Source organism: Rhinatrema bivittatum, chromosome 1 (assembly GCF_901001135.1).
Source record: "Rhinatrema bivittatum chromosome 1, aRhiBiv1.1, whole genome shotgun sequence".
Taxonomy (NCBI): domain Eukaryota; kingdom Metazoa; phylum Chordata; class Amphibia; order Gymnophiona; family Rhinatrematidae; genus Rhinatrema; species Rhinatrema bivittatum.
The window spans coordinates 296,939,399-296,956,783 of record NC_042615.1 but is presented as its reverse complement, the minus strand read 5'-3'; the positions used below and the strand labels follow the sequence as shown (position 1 = coordinate 296,956,783).

Here is a 17,385-nt window from a genome sequence, read left to right as displayed (position 1 = left end):
AGGCGCGGCCAAACGGGGGCTAACGGTGCGCTCGGCCGAGCGCACCATACTGTATTGGCCTGAATGCTACAGCAAGAATGCCAGCAAATTAATTTTAAAAAATCTGAGATCCTCTGTGAGACAAGACTATATCAGCATAGCATATGTGCACAGACAAACTGGAAAGCAGAGGACTCAGAGAAGAATGCAATGGAGGGAGTGAGTGAGACCCAACATGCTTGTTAGCATGGTGGGACCTCCTTACTGACTAGAATCGCATTACAGATGCAGAAAAAAAAGAGGAGGAAGCGGGTTTTTTTTTTAAACAAATCTTTTCTAAAGAAAATAAAAACTGAATATATATATACCAGAATAACTAGCTATTAAACACAAGAAAATGTGGTCTAAAAATATTCTGAAAAGAGTTTGGGCAGCTGTTTCCTTGAGAGGATTTGGATGGCCCTGACCACACTTCCTTATAAACTGGGTTTGGAAAAGAATGGCTGTCCAAACCAAAAAAAAACCCAAAACAACCCAAAGTATTAAAAAGTCCAGATATGTAGGGTTTTTTTTTGTTTTGCTGTTTTAAAATCAGTTTTTGACAATTGCAACGTGGACAGGAAAAGACTCATTGGATTTTGACCTGGCTTCACAGCTCTAGTAAAGTTGACACAATTTTCCAATGCCTTGTTAGAGTCTGCTAGAGACCAGACTTGGCAGGAAGGGGTTTGTGGAGGCTCAATCAATCAATCACTACACAAAGCACCCATGAGTCCAATTCAAACCTTCCAGATAGTTGCAGAAAACAGAAAACATTTGCATGCTGAAAAAGCTGAAGGGCCAATTGTAAATGTGCAATTTAACACTTTTTTTTTTTTTTTAATTTTCCCAGAATGAAAATAAGTCTCCTGTTTGCAGGCGGCATGCACTGAACCAGCGGGTTTGAATTTGGCTCTATGTGATTTACAGGCAGACTTGTAGCTAGTCAGTGAGGTACGGTCAATTAAATACAAGAAAAAAATATACAAACAATTCACTTTCCAACAGCCGGTATAACAACCACAAAAAAAAAAAAAACAACATTCCTTCCCTCACCCTCCCCCCTCCAAAAAAATAAAATTCCATTCATTTACTTTTGGCTTTGTAATTAAAAGGAGACAATTTTAAAATTGTTTCCATGTATCTTATTTTACTTTGCTGCAGCAGCATTCAGCCTGCTTCCCTGCAGGAGTCTACGGCATTGCGAGTATCTTGTTTCCCAGCTAATGATAACAGGATGGTTTTAGCGAGGTCTCTTACCATGCTTCAGATGTACGCAGCTGTCATTCTTGGGGGGCCTGTACCTGAAAAAAATTGTCTTTTTAAAACAAGCATTTCCAGTGAAGAGGATTCCCCCCTCCTCCGAATTATTCCTCCCTTTCATGGTGCATTTGCCATAGACCGGGCCACCAGCAGGCATCTCCATGTTGTCAGGGATGCTTTGATGCTTTTCTGAACTACCATTTCTAAGGGTATTAAGGGGTAGATTTTAAAACATGCTCGCGGTTCCCGGCGCGCACATGGATTTGCCAATTTTATAACATGCGCGTGTGCATGTTATAAAATCCATTGGCCTCGCAACACATGCGTGCCGGATTTTGGACTGGGACTGGGAGCGGACTGGGAGGGAACTGGGGAATGCCCCACTGCACCCGCCACTTGAAATTTGCAAAACGTTCACCCCTACCGCACGTGCCACCCCCACATGAGCACGCGGATTACAAAATCCGGCGCGCATGTGCGCGAGGCCAATGGATTTTATAACATGCGCACGGGCGTGTTATAAAATTGGCACATCCATGAGCGCGCCGGGAACCGCGCCATGTTTTAAAATCTACCCCAATTAAGGAGCGGACTGGGAAGGAACTTTCCTAACCCCCTGCCTAACCTTCCTTCCCCTTCCCACCCCCTAAACCTAACCTACATTTCACAATTTTTTATTTTCTTACTGCTCCTCCATCCTGCCCCACCCTTCCCAGACCTCGCCCCCCCCCTTCCCCCGGCCCACCCCGTTTTTAGGGCCTGGCACTTGTGCACCTATCACCACTTACGTGCGTGGCCGGGCCCTTTTGAAAATGTGCGCGGTGCGTGCAGGGCCCGGCCAGGCGCTTAATGTTGCGATTTTTACGCGCGCCGGGCTTTTAAAATCCAGCCTTAAATGTTTCAGCTCTTTAACCCATCAGCCAGAAGTTGTGGGAAAAAAGGGTCGGGATCGACTTGGAGCGTCTGTGAAACCTTGGAGTTCATGGGCAGTTCTTAACAGCATGTGGATTTTATTTCTTAGTAGACTTTTTTACTATGTTAAAGAGTTTTCATGGTTCTTATACCAGCCATTTTAGAAGATTAAAAAATAAATAAATAAATAAATACGGCAACCTCACTGATGCCTCCAGTCAACCTAGCCAGGCAATGGTTAGCAAATGAAGATCACACTTACCTAGAATGCAGCTGTCCTCTGAAGACAGGAGAATCACCAGTCACACACCAGGGCGACATGACTGAGGCTTGGCACTGATCGGAGATTTTCCAGAGTTGTCTAGGAAGTGTTGAGAAATATTTCTAGGCATGCACGGCAGTTGCCGAGCTCCTGTGGCATGCTTCAGATCAATTCTAGCTCCAAAAGTGGAGGAGGGAGGGGATTGTGTGTATGTCTCTTGTGATTCCCCTGTCTTCAGAGAATATCTCTTGTAGCAATTAAGGGCGTGCACGGGGAAATTTTTCATGTCATTCATTTTCATTTCAGACAAACATTTCCCATTTTCATTACGCAATATTCATTTTCTGAAGTTTATGCGCATAATTTTCCGTTTTACGCACATGAAATCAAACTTTATGCATGTAACTTGCATTGGAATGCATAAAATCAAATTGTCTGTGCACAAAAAATGGTGCGCACAAACAGCTGAAAATGAATAGAATGAATGCAGATTCCTAATAAGAATGCGGGATGCTTAGTAAAAGGGGAAAGGAAGCCATTTTGTTTCTGAGGGACTTTTAAATGTAATCCCAATAGAGGCTTGTTCTGATTCAACTGGAAGGCTAAAGAAGCAGGAGGAAACTGCTGGGCCAAAAATAAAAATAAATAAATAAAGCAGGCCCCAACGGAGGCGGCACTTCAGGGACCGTGTGGTACAAAGCCTGAGAAATGGCAAGTGTCAGTAACATACCTGATGTAGATTCCTGCAGCTTTTCCCTCTTCCTCTTCTTTTTCTTACCCTAGAAAACAGATCACATTATTACAGATCTGCCATGTGGAAAAGACACAGTTCCTTTCCCCACTGCATTTGACCTAGTTTCCACTTCAGAATCCATTTACAGCAGCTACCTCTTTCCTCTCAGTCAGTAGGTTACATGGACTGTGGTCACTGATAGACCAATTTAAAAAAAACAACAAAAAAAAAACTTCAATGCACAATTTAGATAAATTTTGGGCGGCCAAGAAAAGCTGATTTTTTAGCTGAATCTAGTTGACTAAAACAGCTGGCTAGAATTAGGGTGCTCAGATTTTGAGTGCCGAAGCTCAGCCAGCGAGCACTGAAAATCAGTGTTGGCCAGCTAGGTCCTCTTCAATCCACCGCAATTCAAAAATAACCGCAGGGCGCCGACAATCACCCCTCAATCCCTCCTCCCACCTGCCTGAATTCAAAATTAACAGCCCCCTTTGATCTCCCCTCCCATCCACTCGGATGAAAAATTAATCTCGGGGCCAACTTCTTCCCCTCTAACCCCCCCCCCCAACTCCAAAATTGTCCCAAGCCGATCCAGGAGCTGTCAGAACAATGCTGGACATCGCGCCGGGAGGAGGTAAGTTTGGGTCCTTCTCCTGGGTCGGCTTAGTGAGTTCTAGGGAAGGGAAAAGGATTGAGGAGCCTGTTAGCCCCGGGGTAAATTTTTAATTTGGGCTTGATGGAGGGGGGAGGGGAACCGCGATTGGCCCCATGGATAATTTTTCATACTGGTGTGTTGTGAGGGCGAAAAAGGGGGGGGGGGTGCTTCTAGCCCTACAGTTGCCTTTTAATATGGGCAGGTGGGAGGGAGAGGGTTGGTGAGCATTGGCTGGCCAGATCTAAGCCTGCTGAAAATCAGTGCTAGGCTCCTAACTTACTTCTCATGATCTGACCCCCACTCTTGGCCTTCCTCACTTTTTAATTCCTAGATGTTGGCACCTAGTAAAAAAGGGGTCTCTAAATTTAGGAACTCAACCCTAGTCATTTTTCAGAGATGCCAATCCAGGCATCTAGACTCAATGCAAACTGATTCCTGAACTCTTTTAACAAAAAACAAAAAATGACCCCAAAACATCCAAACCAGGGTGTAGATATTGTCCAAGACTCGTTGCTTTGTTAGCTGGGGTTCCTGTGCTGTGCTATAGAATCTATCTAGAGGGCACCTTTGAAACTGTGCAGAAGTGTAAATCTGCAGGTACTTTTTAGCCACCCACGTCACGTTTTCCCTTTGAAACGTGGGTCAGAAAAAGTATGCGCACAAGCCCGTACCTGCAGGGGTGCACAAACTTTGTCCTAAAGGCCACAGCCCAGTCAGGTTTTCAGAATTTCCACAACGAATATTCATGGGGATCTATCTGTGGGCACAGCCTCCACTGCATGCAAACAGATCTCACTCATATTCATGTGGAAATCCTGAGAACCCGACTGGGTTGTAGCCCTTGAGGACTGAGTTGGAGTATCTCTGCTCGAGTGCACATTAAAAACGTCCTCTCACTATACTGATAGGCTGTGAGCTAGCCCCCTTTCTCAAGGGGGTCCATAAAGAGACAAAAGAATCCGACCGAGGAACCGTTCAACTGGTTTCCCGTACGCTTTTCAGCCAAAATCAGTTTTACACATGCTCATTCTGAAAGCTAAACAAAGAGCAGAGCCGGCCTGGAAAACAAAAGTTGTTTTTTTTACCAGTTGTCACGCTATCACTCTGTAAGCAAGGACAGCACAGCCAGGAACCAGGTGGCAATGTGCCCAAGTGGATGATCCTATGCAAACCAGCGCTCTTCCAGCCTCCCTGCACCTATACCATCAAACCTCTGGGGAAATCCCCTGTCCCAAAGAAAAACAGAAGAAGTGGAGATTCTGGCACCGACTCTGAATCATTAGGTCCTGGTCTCTGCTTGCTAAATCCCTAACACAAGCCCGCCTTGATAGTTTTGCATACGCATGACCAAAAGAAATACCTTTCCTCCACTGCAAATTTCGATCATCAGAAACACTGCACAAAAACGATAGTTCAGAACAAATGATATACACACAGGGAAGATAACATTAAAACAGGTGCATGCGTGCCCATATACCAGTGTAGATGGGTGCATGGTTGTCTATGCCTGTGTTTTATAATCTGCACGTATATGATATAGGCAGGTTATAAAATACACGTAAATGTACCATGCAACCCATGTGTATATGTAAAAGAAAACTGTGCAAATACATATTGCACTTGTCTGGATTGGTTCCAACTTTGCTGTTACAAAGCTGGATAAGTCTTAAACAATTCTACTTATCAGATAAGTGGCACCATTTCAGACTTATCCATCTATCATATTTAGTTGGATAAGTGGCTCCATTTGAGGCTTATCTGTCTAGCTTATTTATAGTGAGATTTATCAAGCTGCGAGAGGACTATAACCAATATAGCCCCATTGCACAAATATCACGTAATGTTTAGATCCGAAACCTGCACCTATTACAATGAGTATGAATTGCATACTCATTATGCAATGCAATCCATTGCATTTGCATACATGAATTTTGCAAATTCATGCAAAGCTCATCTGCATACTTAATCCCTAGTAAATAAGATAATGCGGCTGACTTGGAAAGTTTCCAGCCATGTTATTTTATCTATACCTTTGGAGGAAATGCTATTCTACCACGGGAGCACCGAGACCCTAACTCGGGTCCCAATACTATCATGGTAGACTTAAAGGGCCCTGCAACTCTCCCCCTCAAGTAAAAAATGTCACTGGGGCTGTAACTAGATCCCATGCCCACCCCGGGGCCACCATTTGAAATTGCCCTGCAAAAAAAAAAAAAATATGTAAAAATGGACAAAAGGCACCGCATGGCAATGACCCTCCTCTCTGCCCACACCCTTCCTCAATTTGGTACCCCTCCGCCCGGGTCCCCAGACCTTGTTCTTATCATAATGTAGGGGCAAGTCTTGGTGCTGATTTGGCCTCAGACTGGGTTGTGTTCTGGACCCTCCTACTGCCCACCAATGCTCATTTTACAGGTTAGTGGGTGTTGAGAGGGGCTGGGGGGGATCTATTAGGCCACCAGGTAATTTTTAGAGGGTTGAGGGGTGGCAGTGCCCTACCGATCTACATTTTATATTGAAAGGAGTGGTCAGGTGGTGTCTGTTTGGGGGGGAAATCTAAGAGACCCCAGGGGTTGCCAGATTCAGGAAGGGTTTCGGCAGGAGGGAGGGTCGTTGTCACACAGAGCCTTTTGTTTATTTTGCTGGAAATTGCCAAATCTCTGAGATCTGGCCGTTTCTTGGTGAGTATAAACCAGATGCTATGAATCGGCTGCCTTGTGTTTCTCTCTAACAGGACGATACAGTACAGTGCACTCCGGCAGAGCGCACTGTTAACCCACGTTTGGACGCGCATTTTTGATGCGCCAGCTTTACCCCTTATTCAGTAAGGGGTAATAGCGTGTCGAAAACGCGCGTCCAACCCCCCCCCCCCCCGAAACTAATAGCGCCCGCAACATGCAAATGCATGTTGCGGGCGCTATTAGTTATTCCCGCACGATTCACTAAGTAAAATGTGCAGCCAAGCCGCACATTTTACTTTCAGAAATTAGCGCCTACCCAAAGGTAGGCATTAATTTCTGCCGGCACTGGGAAAGTGCACAGAAAAGCAGTAAAAACTGCTTTTCTGTACACCCTCCGACTTAATATCATGGCGATATTAAGTCGAAGGTCCCAAAAGTTAAAAATAATTAAAAAAAAAAAAAATTTAAATCGGCCCACGGCTTGAAAACCGGATGCTCAATTTTGCTGGCGTTCGGTTTCCGAACCCGTGGCTGTCAGCAGGTTTGATAACCGACGCCGGCAAAATTGAACGTCGGCTGTCAAACTCGCTGACAGCCGCCGCTCCTGTCAAAAAAGAGGCGCTAGGGACGCGCTAGTGTCCCTAGCGCCTCTTTTTACTAATCTGAATATTTTTTTTTAGTGAATCGCGCACACAGGAGAGCTTGCCCGCTCTCCCGCGAATTTTACTGTAACGGCCATTTAAGCCAGTATTCAGTAAAGCAATTAGCAATTTGTTACCTAAAGGGTAAAACATCATGAGACCATATTCAGCATCCTCCCATAGGACAACTCCCCTCCCGAGATAGTTTTGATGCAGAGATATGACGTCACATCTGAAGAAGGGCTCTGGGAAGCTTGTGTAGTACACCATCTTGAGTATTCTTATGGCGGCTCTTTAAAAAGGTTCTACATCCTGCAAAGAATCCATCCTTCTTTAGGAGAGCAATGAGAACTCTGCACTACTGTTCTACAAACATGCAATAGCTTGAAAAGCTTGCCTAGCCGTGTCTCCTGCTCCCTGCAAACGAAAGCAATAATACAAAGAAAGGCAATAAGGTGGCAAAGGGGCACTTTGAGGCTGCACATGCCCCTGAAGGTCTCTCTGTGCCCACTTCAGATACCACTTTCTGAAAAATCCAACAGAAAAATGGAATTCAACTAGAAACACAAAGAAAGAGCTTACATAGTTGTCTCTCGCAGACCAGCCTGGGTAGAGCTGCATGTGTAGCTGCCTCTCCTTGCGGGCCAGTTCATAATATTTAGCCTGTTCTTCACGGGACAGAGCGTGCCACTGCAAGGGGAAAAAACACAAAACAAGTGGGAGCAGCATTAAAAGGACGAAACAGATGATACAAGCAAAGAGACATAAGGTCCCGCTCAGGAGAGAGTCTTCTGACTCTTCAGTAGCCACTTCTAATTGGACGCTGCCTCTCAAGCTGGAAACGGGGCTGCTGGGCTCGTTGGACCTTTGGCCTGAGCCAGTTATGGTGCACCTTGTGCTTTCAGGGGAGCGGGCAGCGAAGAGGATGGCCACTTCCCTCTGCCCCTCTTGCCATGCAGATGAGTTAAGAGGTGAGAGAGAGTGCGTTTTCTCTGAGAGTCGGCTTTTTTTAAAATCTCACTGCGCACAAAAGCTACCCTTTCCCTCCCTCTGGCAGCTTTTCTGACTCGCCAGCAGGTTTCACACAGTGGGTCTGGATCCGCTAGCAGAGCCCAGAGAACCTGCGAACAGGTGCAAGACCCAGCACCACTGATGGCACCAGGCAACCAAAGTGTGAAAAGCAGGCCCAGTCATTTTGTAAACCTGCAGAATCACATTTACAGGGTTCAAACCACAAACACACCAAACGCTGGTTCTGCTTCTGAAATCTTTTTTTTTTTTTTTCTGGTGCATCTTGTAATTTTGTTGAGGCTCAGAAGGGATTCCTGGATTGAAAGGTTCGAGAGAACCGTTCCGCTTAAAAAATCACTGGTTAGCTAACTGTAATCCCATTCCCTGTATTTCCATCAAGCAGAGAAACCTCCAGAAATTGCATTATTGCTGGGAATGAAATAAACACGGGCAGGCTGAGATTCCTATACAAACTCTTTTCTCCGCCTCCCCTCCCCTTCAATACACTACCCAGCAGTAATCACAAAGGCTCAAAGACAAAGATTTGATCTGGAAAGTGATTAAATAATAATTTCAAATAAATAAACAAATAAATCAATAAATCTACTTAAAAGGACTCTTCGTGAGTAACCTTTTAATTTGGAAACTAATGCCAACATGAAAACCTTCCTCACCCCATGCCTGTTTAGCTACTGTTCCAACACACGGTGCAAGAAATGCATATCCTAGGAGAGCATGAAGGACAAGGGCACTTATTACAACAAACCTATAGGTGGACTGGATTTCCATCTAACTTCTGAATCCCTTTCAACCCCAAAACAGGACAGAGATATTATCTAGAAGGATATGGGAAGGAGAGAGAGAGAGAGAGAGGCAAGATGTGTTTATAGCTCAGTCTGTATGTTGATCATGGTGAACTCGCCAGGCACTATGAGATGAAAGTACAATAAAAGAGAACCCTTCACGATCACTGCACTTATTATCTCGGGGAGGACAATTTTTAAAATCGGGTAGGCAGGTGCACGCAGGGGTGGATTGGCCTATCGGGGGATCGAGCTTCCCCATCACGTGGTTTTTTTTTTTTTTTTTCTAAACAAGGATTCCCACCTATTTATTTATTTATTTATTTATTTATTTATTTAACAGTTTTATATACCAAAATTCTTGTAAGGGGTTACAAATCAGAAAACGAGAAGGGCTGCTGCGGCCCGAAAATTTATCTACAAAGTCGCGGCACAGCAGATGAAGCCGTGCTTGAAGTGAGGCCTGTGGGCTGCGTCACAGCTCGTTCTGCTGTGCCTGAAGAGGACCTGTGTATATCACTGCATGTCTGAGACAGCATGTCTGTGGGTGTGTGTAACTGTGAGATTATATGTGTGTGTGTGTTGCTGTGTGTGAGAGTATATTTGTGTCTGCGTGTGTGAGAGCATGTTCTATGATTGAGCATGTGTGTTTATATGAAAGAGATTGGGAGGATCAACCCCTCACCTCTCCCCTGCTAATTGACAACAATCTCAGGGCATCTGGAAATCAAAAGATTCCAGGTATGAACAACCAGGGATTTTTTTTTATCCTTTTTAGGTTTTAAGTATTGCATAGTGTTTGAAATATTTTATTGGTCTGGAAAATTTATGCGTTTTCAATTATTACGTGTTGTTCTATTTGTCAGCTGTTTTGAAATATTCTTTTTATTAGTATGGTTTTACTTCTATTGATCATTTATATTTTCTGATTTTGATGTTTTTTCAGGTATTGTAATATTTCTGTTTTTCCGTTGTTGCACTGCATAATAGTCTGGCCTGTTGCGGTTAACAGTTCAGTTTTTGTCTGCATGTTTTTATTAATACTTTATGGTTACTTTATTCTGCATTTTTGTGAGGGTCTGTTTGAATTTTGCATCTGTGACTGAGTTGGCGTATTCTGCTAGTGTGGAGGTTCTGTGTAGGGATCTGTAGCAGCTTGGCTTTTTCTGTTTTCCTAATAGTGGGTGTATTGGCTTTTTAGGATCTGGTGTAATGATCACAGTGTTGCCTTTTCATAAGTAGGGTTCTTAGTGTTTGAGTGCTGACAGTTATTGCAGTTTTGATATGAAGATTTATTATATTGAAATTGTAATCGAGTTTACTTGTGGCTTTCTGAGGGCAAAGCTCATATCCAACACACATTACAACAGACCTAATACCAATTCCAAGGATCTTTTTTGTAGGGTTTTTCAGCACTCCATACAAGTATAATATACATGTTGTAAGTAATATTTCTACCTAACAAGACGTTTATTTTGGAGATATTTTAGCTCAATTCCATCAGGTTCCAGAATTAACATGTGTGTTGGGAGCTGTTGACACATGTGCTGCACATGAGTGCATCAGGTACCCTACGGGCTGGTTTTGAAAAAAATCCCCCAGGCCTATTATTTTCCTGCAATCCACCACTGGTGAATATATATGTACATTATATTGTATGTGTAATTGGGTACCCATAGGCCAGTATGGAGAAAAATCCCACGGGCCACTACTTTCCCACAATCCGCCCCTGGGTGCAGGGTACTTTTATTCATGGAATTTACATCAGTTCTGACAGGGAAAGTACAGGATTACCGTCCCTTTGAAAATTGCTCCAGAAAGAAGTATCCACAGGGATTTGCATCTGCTTTTCTTTCTTTCTTTTTTTTTTTTTTTTGCAGGTACATTTTCTGGCCATAACTAGGTGTTCTTGCCTCCTCACTCAAGGTAGGCACTTTCCAAATATCCCTTTTACTCGGGTGAATGGCTTTTAAAAATGTCCCTTCTCAAAGTGGAACACCGTGTGTGTGTCTGCACGTCTGGCGTCTACATGCCTACAGTGTATCTACGTGTCTCTATGTCTGCCTTTTTGTGTGCACGTCTGCACATGTATGTCAGTGCATGTAAATTCGTGTGCGTCTGCATGTATCTGCATGCGTGTGCGCCCATGGATGTCGGTAAGTATCCAGGTATTTGCCTGTTCTAAATCACATTCTAAATCAGTAACATATTGCTTGTCTGATGTCAACCTGGAAAATAATAATTTGTGGGGCATTTCGCCTCTCTGCCCCTCAGTCCACCTACTCTCTCTCTCCCTCTCAATATGGGGAGTGTGAGCAGAAGACAAATTTCTAGAGCAAATTCAGGGAAGGACAAAAGACACAGATCAAATGGAAATAAATTCCATAAAATGACAAGACACCAAAAGATCAGGCAGAAATGGCCATAACAATAAACTCCTTGGTAAGGTGACCACTGCTCCACCCCTCCTGGAGGTAAAACATACACGGGAACCACAGGACAGGTTCATCCATATGGCGGCCCACAGGCACAGAGCAGGGGAAGCCTCAGGGGCAACGTTAGCTAAGGCCAAACGGGGCTCATGCCCCCAGCCTCTTTGGCGGTGCCCGAGTCTCCGTTCTCCTCTCCCTTGCCCCGGACATTTAAACTCCTTCCTACCACTGCCGCCACCTGCATCTTTCTCCCTCTTCCACACCCCAGCCTGCTTGTAATCCTTCCCCAGCACAGGTAACAGATCATCAAACCGCACCCGTGCAGAAAATAAGGGCTGCAGAAGGTGTGTCCAGGTGACAAAACATATCAGGGCAGTGCCAAGGCTCGAGTGGGTCAAACAGGGCACATGCCCCATGCATTCTCAGGGGACAGAATCCAGCAGCGGGGCCTGAAGTGTCCTCGGCCTGCCCCCCCCCAAAGGTTTCCTTAATAGCAGGAAGCCCATGAGGTAGGAGGGAATGCAGGGCTTCTGAGCGCTGGCTGGATTACAGCCCCCGCTACTGCATTCTGTCTCCTGTAATTGTTGCTACCGCAGCTGGAAGATCTTCAGCCTGGTGCCTCCAGGTCCTCAATCAAGAAGGCGGGATGGTGAAGTACCCAGGATGAAAAGTAAAGAAGGTGTGTGTGTGAGCGAGAGAGACAGAGACCAGAGAGAAAAGGCCGCGTACTGCTGAGCGGGGCAGGAGGGAGTCAGAGGGAAAGGGGAACCAGAGAGAGGACTCATATGGGGCAGGACGATGGGAGATAGTGGGCTTATGAGTCTGTGCCCCGAATCTTTTAAGTACCTATCAACACTTCTTGGAAGCCCCAGTAAGGAACAGCAGCAGGAGTCCACAATTACTCACTGCTCCATAGATAGTTTTGGCTGGCGGGTCACAAAATAGGTGGTGCAATCACTGCCCTCCAACTCCCACCCCGCGCCTCCCGATATTTTTCACTAGCACGGCAAAATTAGCCCAGGAGCGCGATTGCCCTCACATCTCAAATGAAGGAACCACATGGAGTTGGGAGGTCACTGGGCACCACACGAGCAATGGGTGTTCCTCAGAGGAGAGCGCAGATGGCAGGGTCTTGTGGGACAGAGAGAAAGTGCAGGAGAGGAAGGGCAGGAATGGAGGTGGTCATGAAGAAGGAGAGAGAGAAAGCACCAGGAACAGTGAAGTAGGGGGTGCCAGAGCCAAGAGAGAGCATTGGGGAAGGGAGGACAAGGAGGAGTTTGGAAAAGAGAGGAGGGCTCCGAGAGGTAAGGATGATTGTGACGCATGCCATCCCTCCTTACTACCCCTGTTCTCAGCAGTGAAATCACAAAAATGCAGGCACCATGTTTGCTCGCCAAAAAGAGCAATTTATTGAAATCGGTAGTCCTTTCAAAGTGAACATTCTTACATGAACAAAATGCATGGCAAAACAAGGCCTAACTTTGTCAGAACAGCTATAATCAACTTTCCAAAAGATCCCTGTGTACTACTGGTGGTGGGATACAACCCCACCTCTGTACACACCGCCCCCCCTTCTTGGGGTTTACATTTCTTAGTTCTCTCCTCTCCTCATTCCACGTTCTGGGCTCTGACTCCTCGTTGGGTCTGCTCCTGGCTTCTACAACTGCGCCCCGATCTCCATTTCCCAGCAGTCCTCTTCCCTCCCTCCGAGGACAGGGCTTAGACTCTCAGACCTCCCGTACTCTCTCTGGGCACATTCATGCTTAAAGTGAGTCTCTCTCTTTCCCCCTTCCTTACCTTCTTTGCCGAGGGCTTTCCTGCTGCGCCCTCCCCCCTCTGTGCTTCTGGCAGGCTGCAGGCATCTTTCCTTTAATATTTTTTATTATGTTGCTTATAGATCTCATGGTAGTGGTGCGGCGTGACGAGAGAGTGCGAGCACTGGGGGGAGAGCAGGACAGGCGGGGGAGAGACAGCGCATCGGGGTGGGGGGGCTCCAGGAGCAGAGAGAGAGAGAGCACACTGCAGGAGAGTGACGTGGGTGGGACTGGAAGGAGAGAGAGAAATTGAAGGGGGGGAGGACAGGGCAGGCCAGCAGAAACTGGGGGAGGAAAGGGGTGCTGCTCACCATCTCTTCCTCCTCAGCCTCAGTATTGGAGCACTCCAGGGCTTCTTACCGAGGGATGACCCTATCGGTCCACTTGCCAATCCCCCTTCTCCCCAGACGGAGGGGGCTTCACCCAGTACTCCTGAGCAGAGCACTGCGAGAGAAGGTGCTCCTCCGCCAGTGAACAGGAGCACGGGTTTGCTATTCTCGCCTCTGCTGCTTTTTTTTTGGTGGCGCGCGCGGATCGCACCGCTGCGTCTCCAGACTGTCATAAGAACATAAGAAATTGCCATGCTGGATCAGACCAAGGGCCATCAAGCCCAGCATCCTGTTTCCAACAGAGGCCAAAACCAGGCCACAAGAACCTGGCAATTACCCAAACACTAAGAAGATCCCATGCTACTGATGCAATTAATAGCAGTGGCTACTCCCTAAGTATAATTGATTAATAGCCATTAATGGACTTCTCCTCCAAGAACTTATCCAAACCTTTTTTGAACCCAGCTACACTAACTGCACTAACCACCTCCTCTGGCAACAAATTCCAGAGCTTTATTGTGCGTTGAGTGAAAAAGAATTTTCTCCGATTAGTCTTAAATGTGCTACTTGCTAACTTCATGGAATGCCCCCTAGTCCTTCTATTATTCGAAAGTGAAAATAACCGAGTCAGTGAAAATAACCAAGTCACAAGTGTAAAGAAAACGGCTCCGGGAACTGGGCCCTTACGTTACAGCAGAGTGCTGCGGGGTGTCCTCACTTGCCCTAAAAAAAAAACAACAACCTGACTCTTGCATGAACCAAAACCAATACCACGGAATGAGTGGCGGGGCAGGGCTTTCTCTGTACTGGCAGGGAGCGTGGACTCTCCAGGACGATGCAACGGGTCCCTCCTGATGCAGCATGAGCTGCTTTAGTGCGTGCCCAGCTCGAGCGCCACTCCCCCGTTGGTGCAATACCCACACCTCTAACCCTGCAGAACCTATTGGCTCCTGAACCTCGTAGTGTGGGTTGACTTGGGTGACTAAAAACACAAAGCAAAACTAGATATTCTGTGTACAGAAAAGGGAAAAAAATGACAGAATTTTGAATCTACCCTCCTCCTGACCCCACTTTCTGACTTGCACTATGAATGAGGAGGACTCGTGGGACCCTTTTATTGTGGTCCTTTTAAATCTGAGAATGGGAAAGGTGAATTTAATTTGGGGTGCTCTTATCTAAGTCAGGGTCAGTATATTATGTCTCCGGGCATTTGTTAACAAATAAGGAGCTAGGCTTGGGCACAGTATTCATTTAAAAGCGTTTATAGACACCGCTTTTCCGGCCAACGAGGCCAATCAAAGTCTTTTGCTGCAGCCCGACAACAACCATTAAAGGGGCCACACATTGCCCCCAAGCTGTCCTAAAAGCTCAGGAAGCTCCACCCGGGAAAGTAAAAATCAAATAAATAAAATTTAACATAAAAATCCAAATAAAAATAAATAAATAAAATAAAAAAAGATATCCAATCAGACAGACAGGAAACTGGTTCTCGTGCTCAAATTACAGGACCGGAGAGGAGGAGGAGGAGGGGGGGGGGGGGGGGGGGGGAACGGAGTTTGGCAGAGAAAGAAAGGCTGTACTAAACTGAATCTACTGATGGGAGCTGTGCTGCCCCCTGCATCTCTCTCTACTCGCCCTCCCCCCAAACATTATCCAGTTGCAAGTTGCAGGTGGTCAATAACAACGACGACAACAACGCACTACTGCTGCTGCTGCAGCTTCTGGTATAGGAAACATGTGGAGCCCAGATGCCAGGAACGGGCTTCCACGTCACGCACCCCAGAGGAGACTGCCGGCTGAGCACGCACAGTTTGTAGGGCTGTAGGAGAGTGGAGCTCGTACGGCTCGGGTTTGCAGAGAAGCGTAAACCCATTTATTATGATCAGCTCCCCCACGCGGGACCTTTATCCAAAGCGCCCTACCAAAACCAACCGCATTCCCCCACGAAGATCACCCGCCGAAACCTGAGGCGGGAGGAGAATGGCGGGGAAGGGCAGGGGAGAATCTCATCTACCAAGAGGGAAGGGGGGAAGAGGCCAGGAAAGAAGGGATGGGAGGGAGGGAAAGACATGCGAAGCAGGAGTGGGAGGAGGGGAAACTATCCCACAGATGAGGAAAGGGTCTGAAGTGGTTTGGCAGAGGTGTAAGCGTCCAGAGCCAGTAGGGAGCCAGTTTTCAATGGAGTCACGTGCGTAAGAGGAGCAATTTTTCAAAAAGTCCTCTTACGATTACCTCCTAAAAGAGCAGCAAGCGTGTGGTGAGGGACGAGAAGGGTACAGATGCAAATCAAGGGGCGGTGGGCCACCGGGAGAAACTTCAGGCAAGCAGCCTGAAGTGAAAGCCTGAGCTGTAGACGAACTGCTGCGTTGGCTCTGTAAACGGGGATCTCTCTGAGCATCTGGTTGCAGACCGCACATTGCCCAAGGGGGAGAAGTCGGCACCCATGATGACGCTTGGCGCTGAGCTTTTCCCCCCCGAGCCCATCCCCTCCCAGGAGTCTCATGCACTGAGTTCAGTGTAAGGCCTTTGGCTCCTCCTGCCGTCCGGATCCTCCCACTTACCCTTCTCCCCAGAATCTGGTTGATAGCCGCGCTCTCTTTCAGCGTACACTCGGCTACGACGTTCGCCCTCATTTCTTTCATGTATAACATGAAAGCATTCAGAGGCTTCTTAATGTGAGGTCTTTTTGGCTCTTGTTCCTTTCTCTGTTCATGCTGAGGCTTCCTAAAGATAAGGGGAAAACACAGCATCGGTTTAGCCTCAAACATATGTTAAGTGACGCAGCCTGGAAATCTCCTATCTCCGTTTGACAAGATAAAGCAGAGATCGGCATCCAGAGTCATCAATTGCAATACGGCCGGCTTTCCTCTGGCTGTCTGGTCCTGCTGATTCTGTTCGGTGACATGTCACGGTACAATTTCTTTTATTACCTCGTGGGCACATAAAATCAACCTACATGCATCTACACGTGCCTTTGCACATCCGGAAAATGCTCCAGTCCCATAATTAGCTTCATTGACCTTGGTTGTGATTATTCCAGCTCCGGAGGTACCGTTTAAAATACATGGAGACCAAAACTGTACCCCATCCTGCAGGCATGGTCTCGCTAGGACCCTACACAGCCATATAAGAACAGCATGACCTACACACGGAATTCTTCTTTTTATGTAACCAGGCTATACGTTTGCTTTTTGACCTGTGAAACCAGCCCCCAATGGGCTATGGCGCCATGAGGCTTCATTCATAATTATCCAGGATAGTTCCCCTATTTTGCTAAGCTTCCCTAGCCCAGCTTCTGTAGCGATAGTCCTCCGGAACCCAGTTAATGTGGACTCAGCAGTGTCACCCTCTCCAAGGGGGGACTGAGAGAGCTGCCCCCCGTCAGGCTTAGGTCTTCTGCGTGGCAGACCGGCCCGCGACCATCTCTACTCGATGTGGCTCGACACTGCATCCCTATCCGAAGGCAGTCATTCACACGGACACTAACATCCTGTGCACCAGCATGTACAATTAATTCCCTCACCCTGCCCCCATCCCATCTGGTCTCACTGCCAAGGTGCACTGCCTTACATTTGTTTATACTGGGGCTCATGGGCCCATCGTCTTGCCCTTGAAAGCAAGCTAATGCAGCCAGCCAGTGTCAATTTCTAATCTTAATCACTACTGGACCTACCACTTATTGCTGAATCCTTTTACAAACACTGGGCAGGAATGATGAATCCCGAGAAAAAGGGGTGGGGGGCGTGCCTGCGAAAAGCCGCAGCTGTTCGCACTGCGGTGGTGCAATTTTGCCGGCCGCAATGCGGCCAGCTGCAGCCTTTCACATGAATA

General features: G+C 46.7%; 1 protein-coding gene across 4 annotated transcripts in view; it reads right to left on the bottom strand.

Moving 5' to 3' along the window:
• LEF1 (lymphoid enhancer binding factor 1) overlaps nt 1–17,385 on the bottom strand; it is a 230,279-nt gene that overhangs the window by 58,219 nt on the left and 154,675 nt on the right. For 2 of the 4 annotated variants that reach the window (XM_029596716.1, XM_029596730.1), the window contains 4 exons: nt 16,116–16,278; nt 7,748–7,855; nt 3,186–3,234; nt 1,279–1,322 (listed from right to left, as the gene is read on the bottom strand). In XM_029596716.1, the coding sequence (XP_029452576.1) occupies nt 1,285–1,322; nt 3,186–3,234; nt 7,748–7,855; nt 16,116–16,278 (358 nt within the window). In that variant the 3' untranslated portion in view covers nt 1,279–1,284. The remainder of the gene's footprint in view (nt 1–1,278; nt 1,323–3,185; nt 3,235–7,747; nt 7,856–16,115; nt 16,279–17,385) is intronic. The other 2 variants (XM_029596707.1, XM_029596723.1) reach the window with 1 other exon arrangement.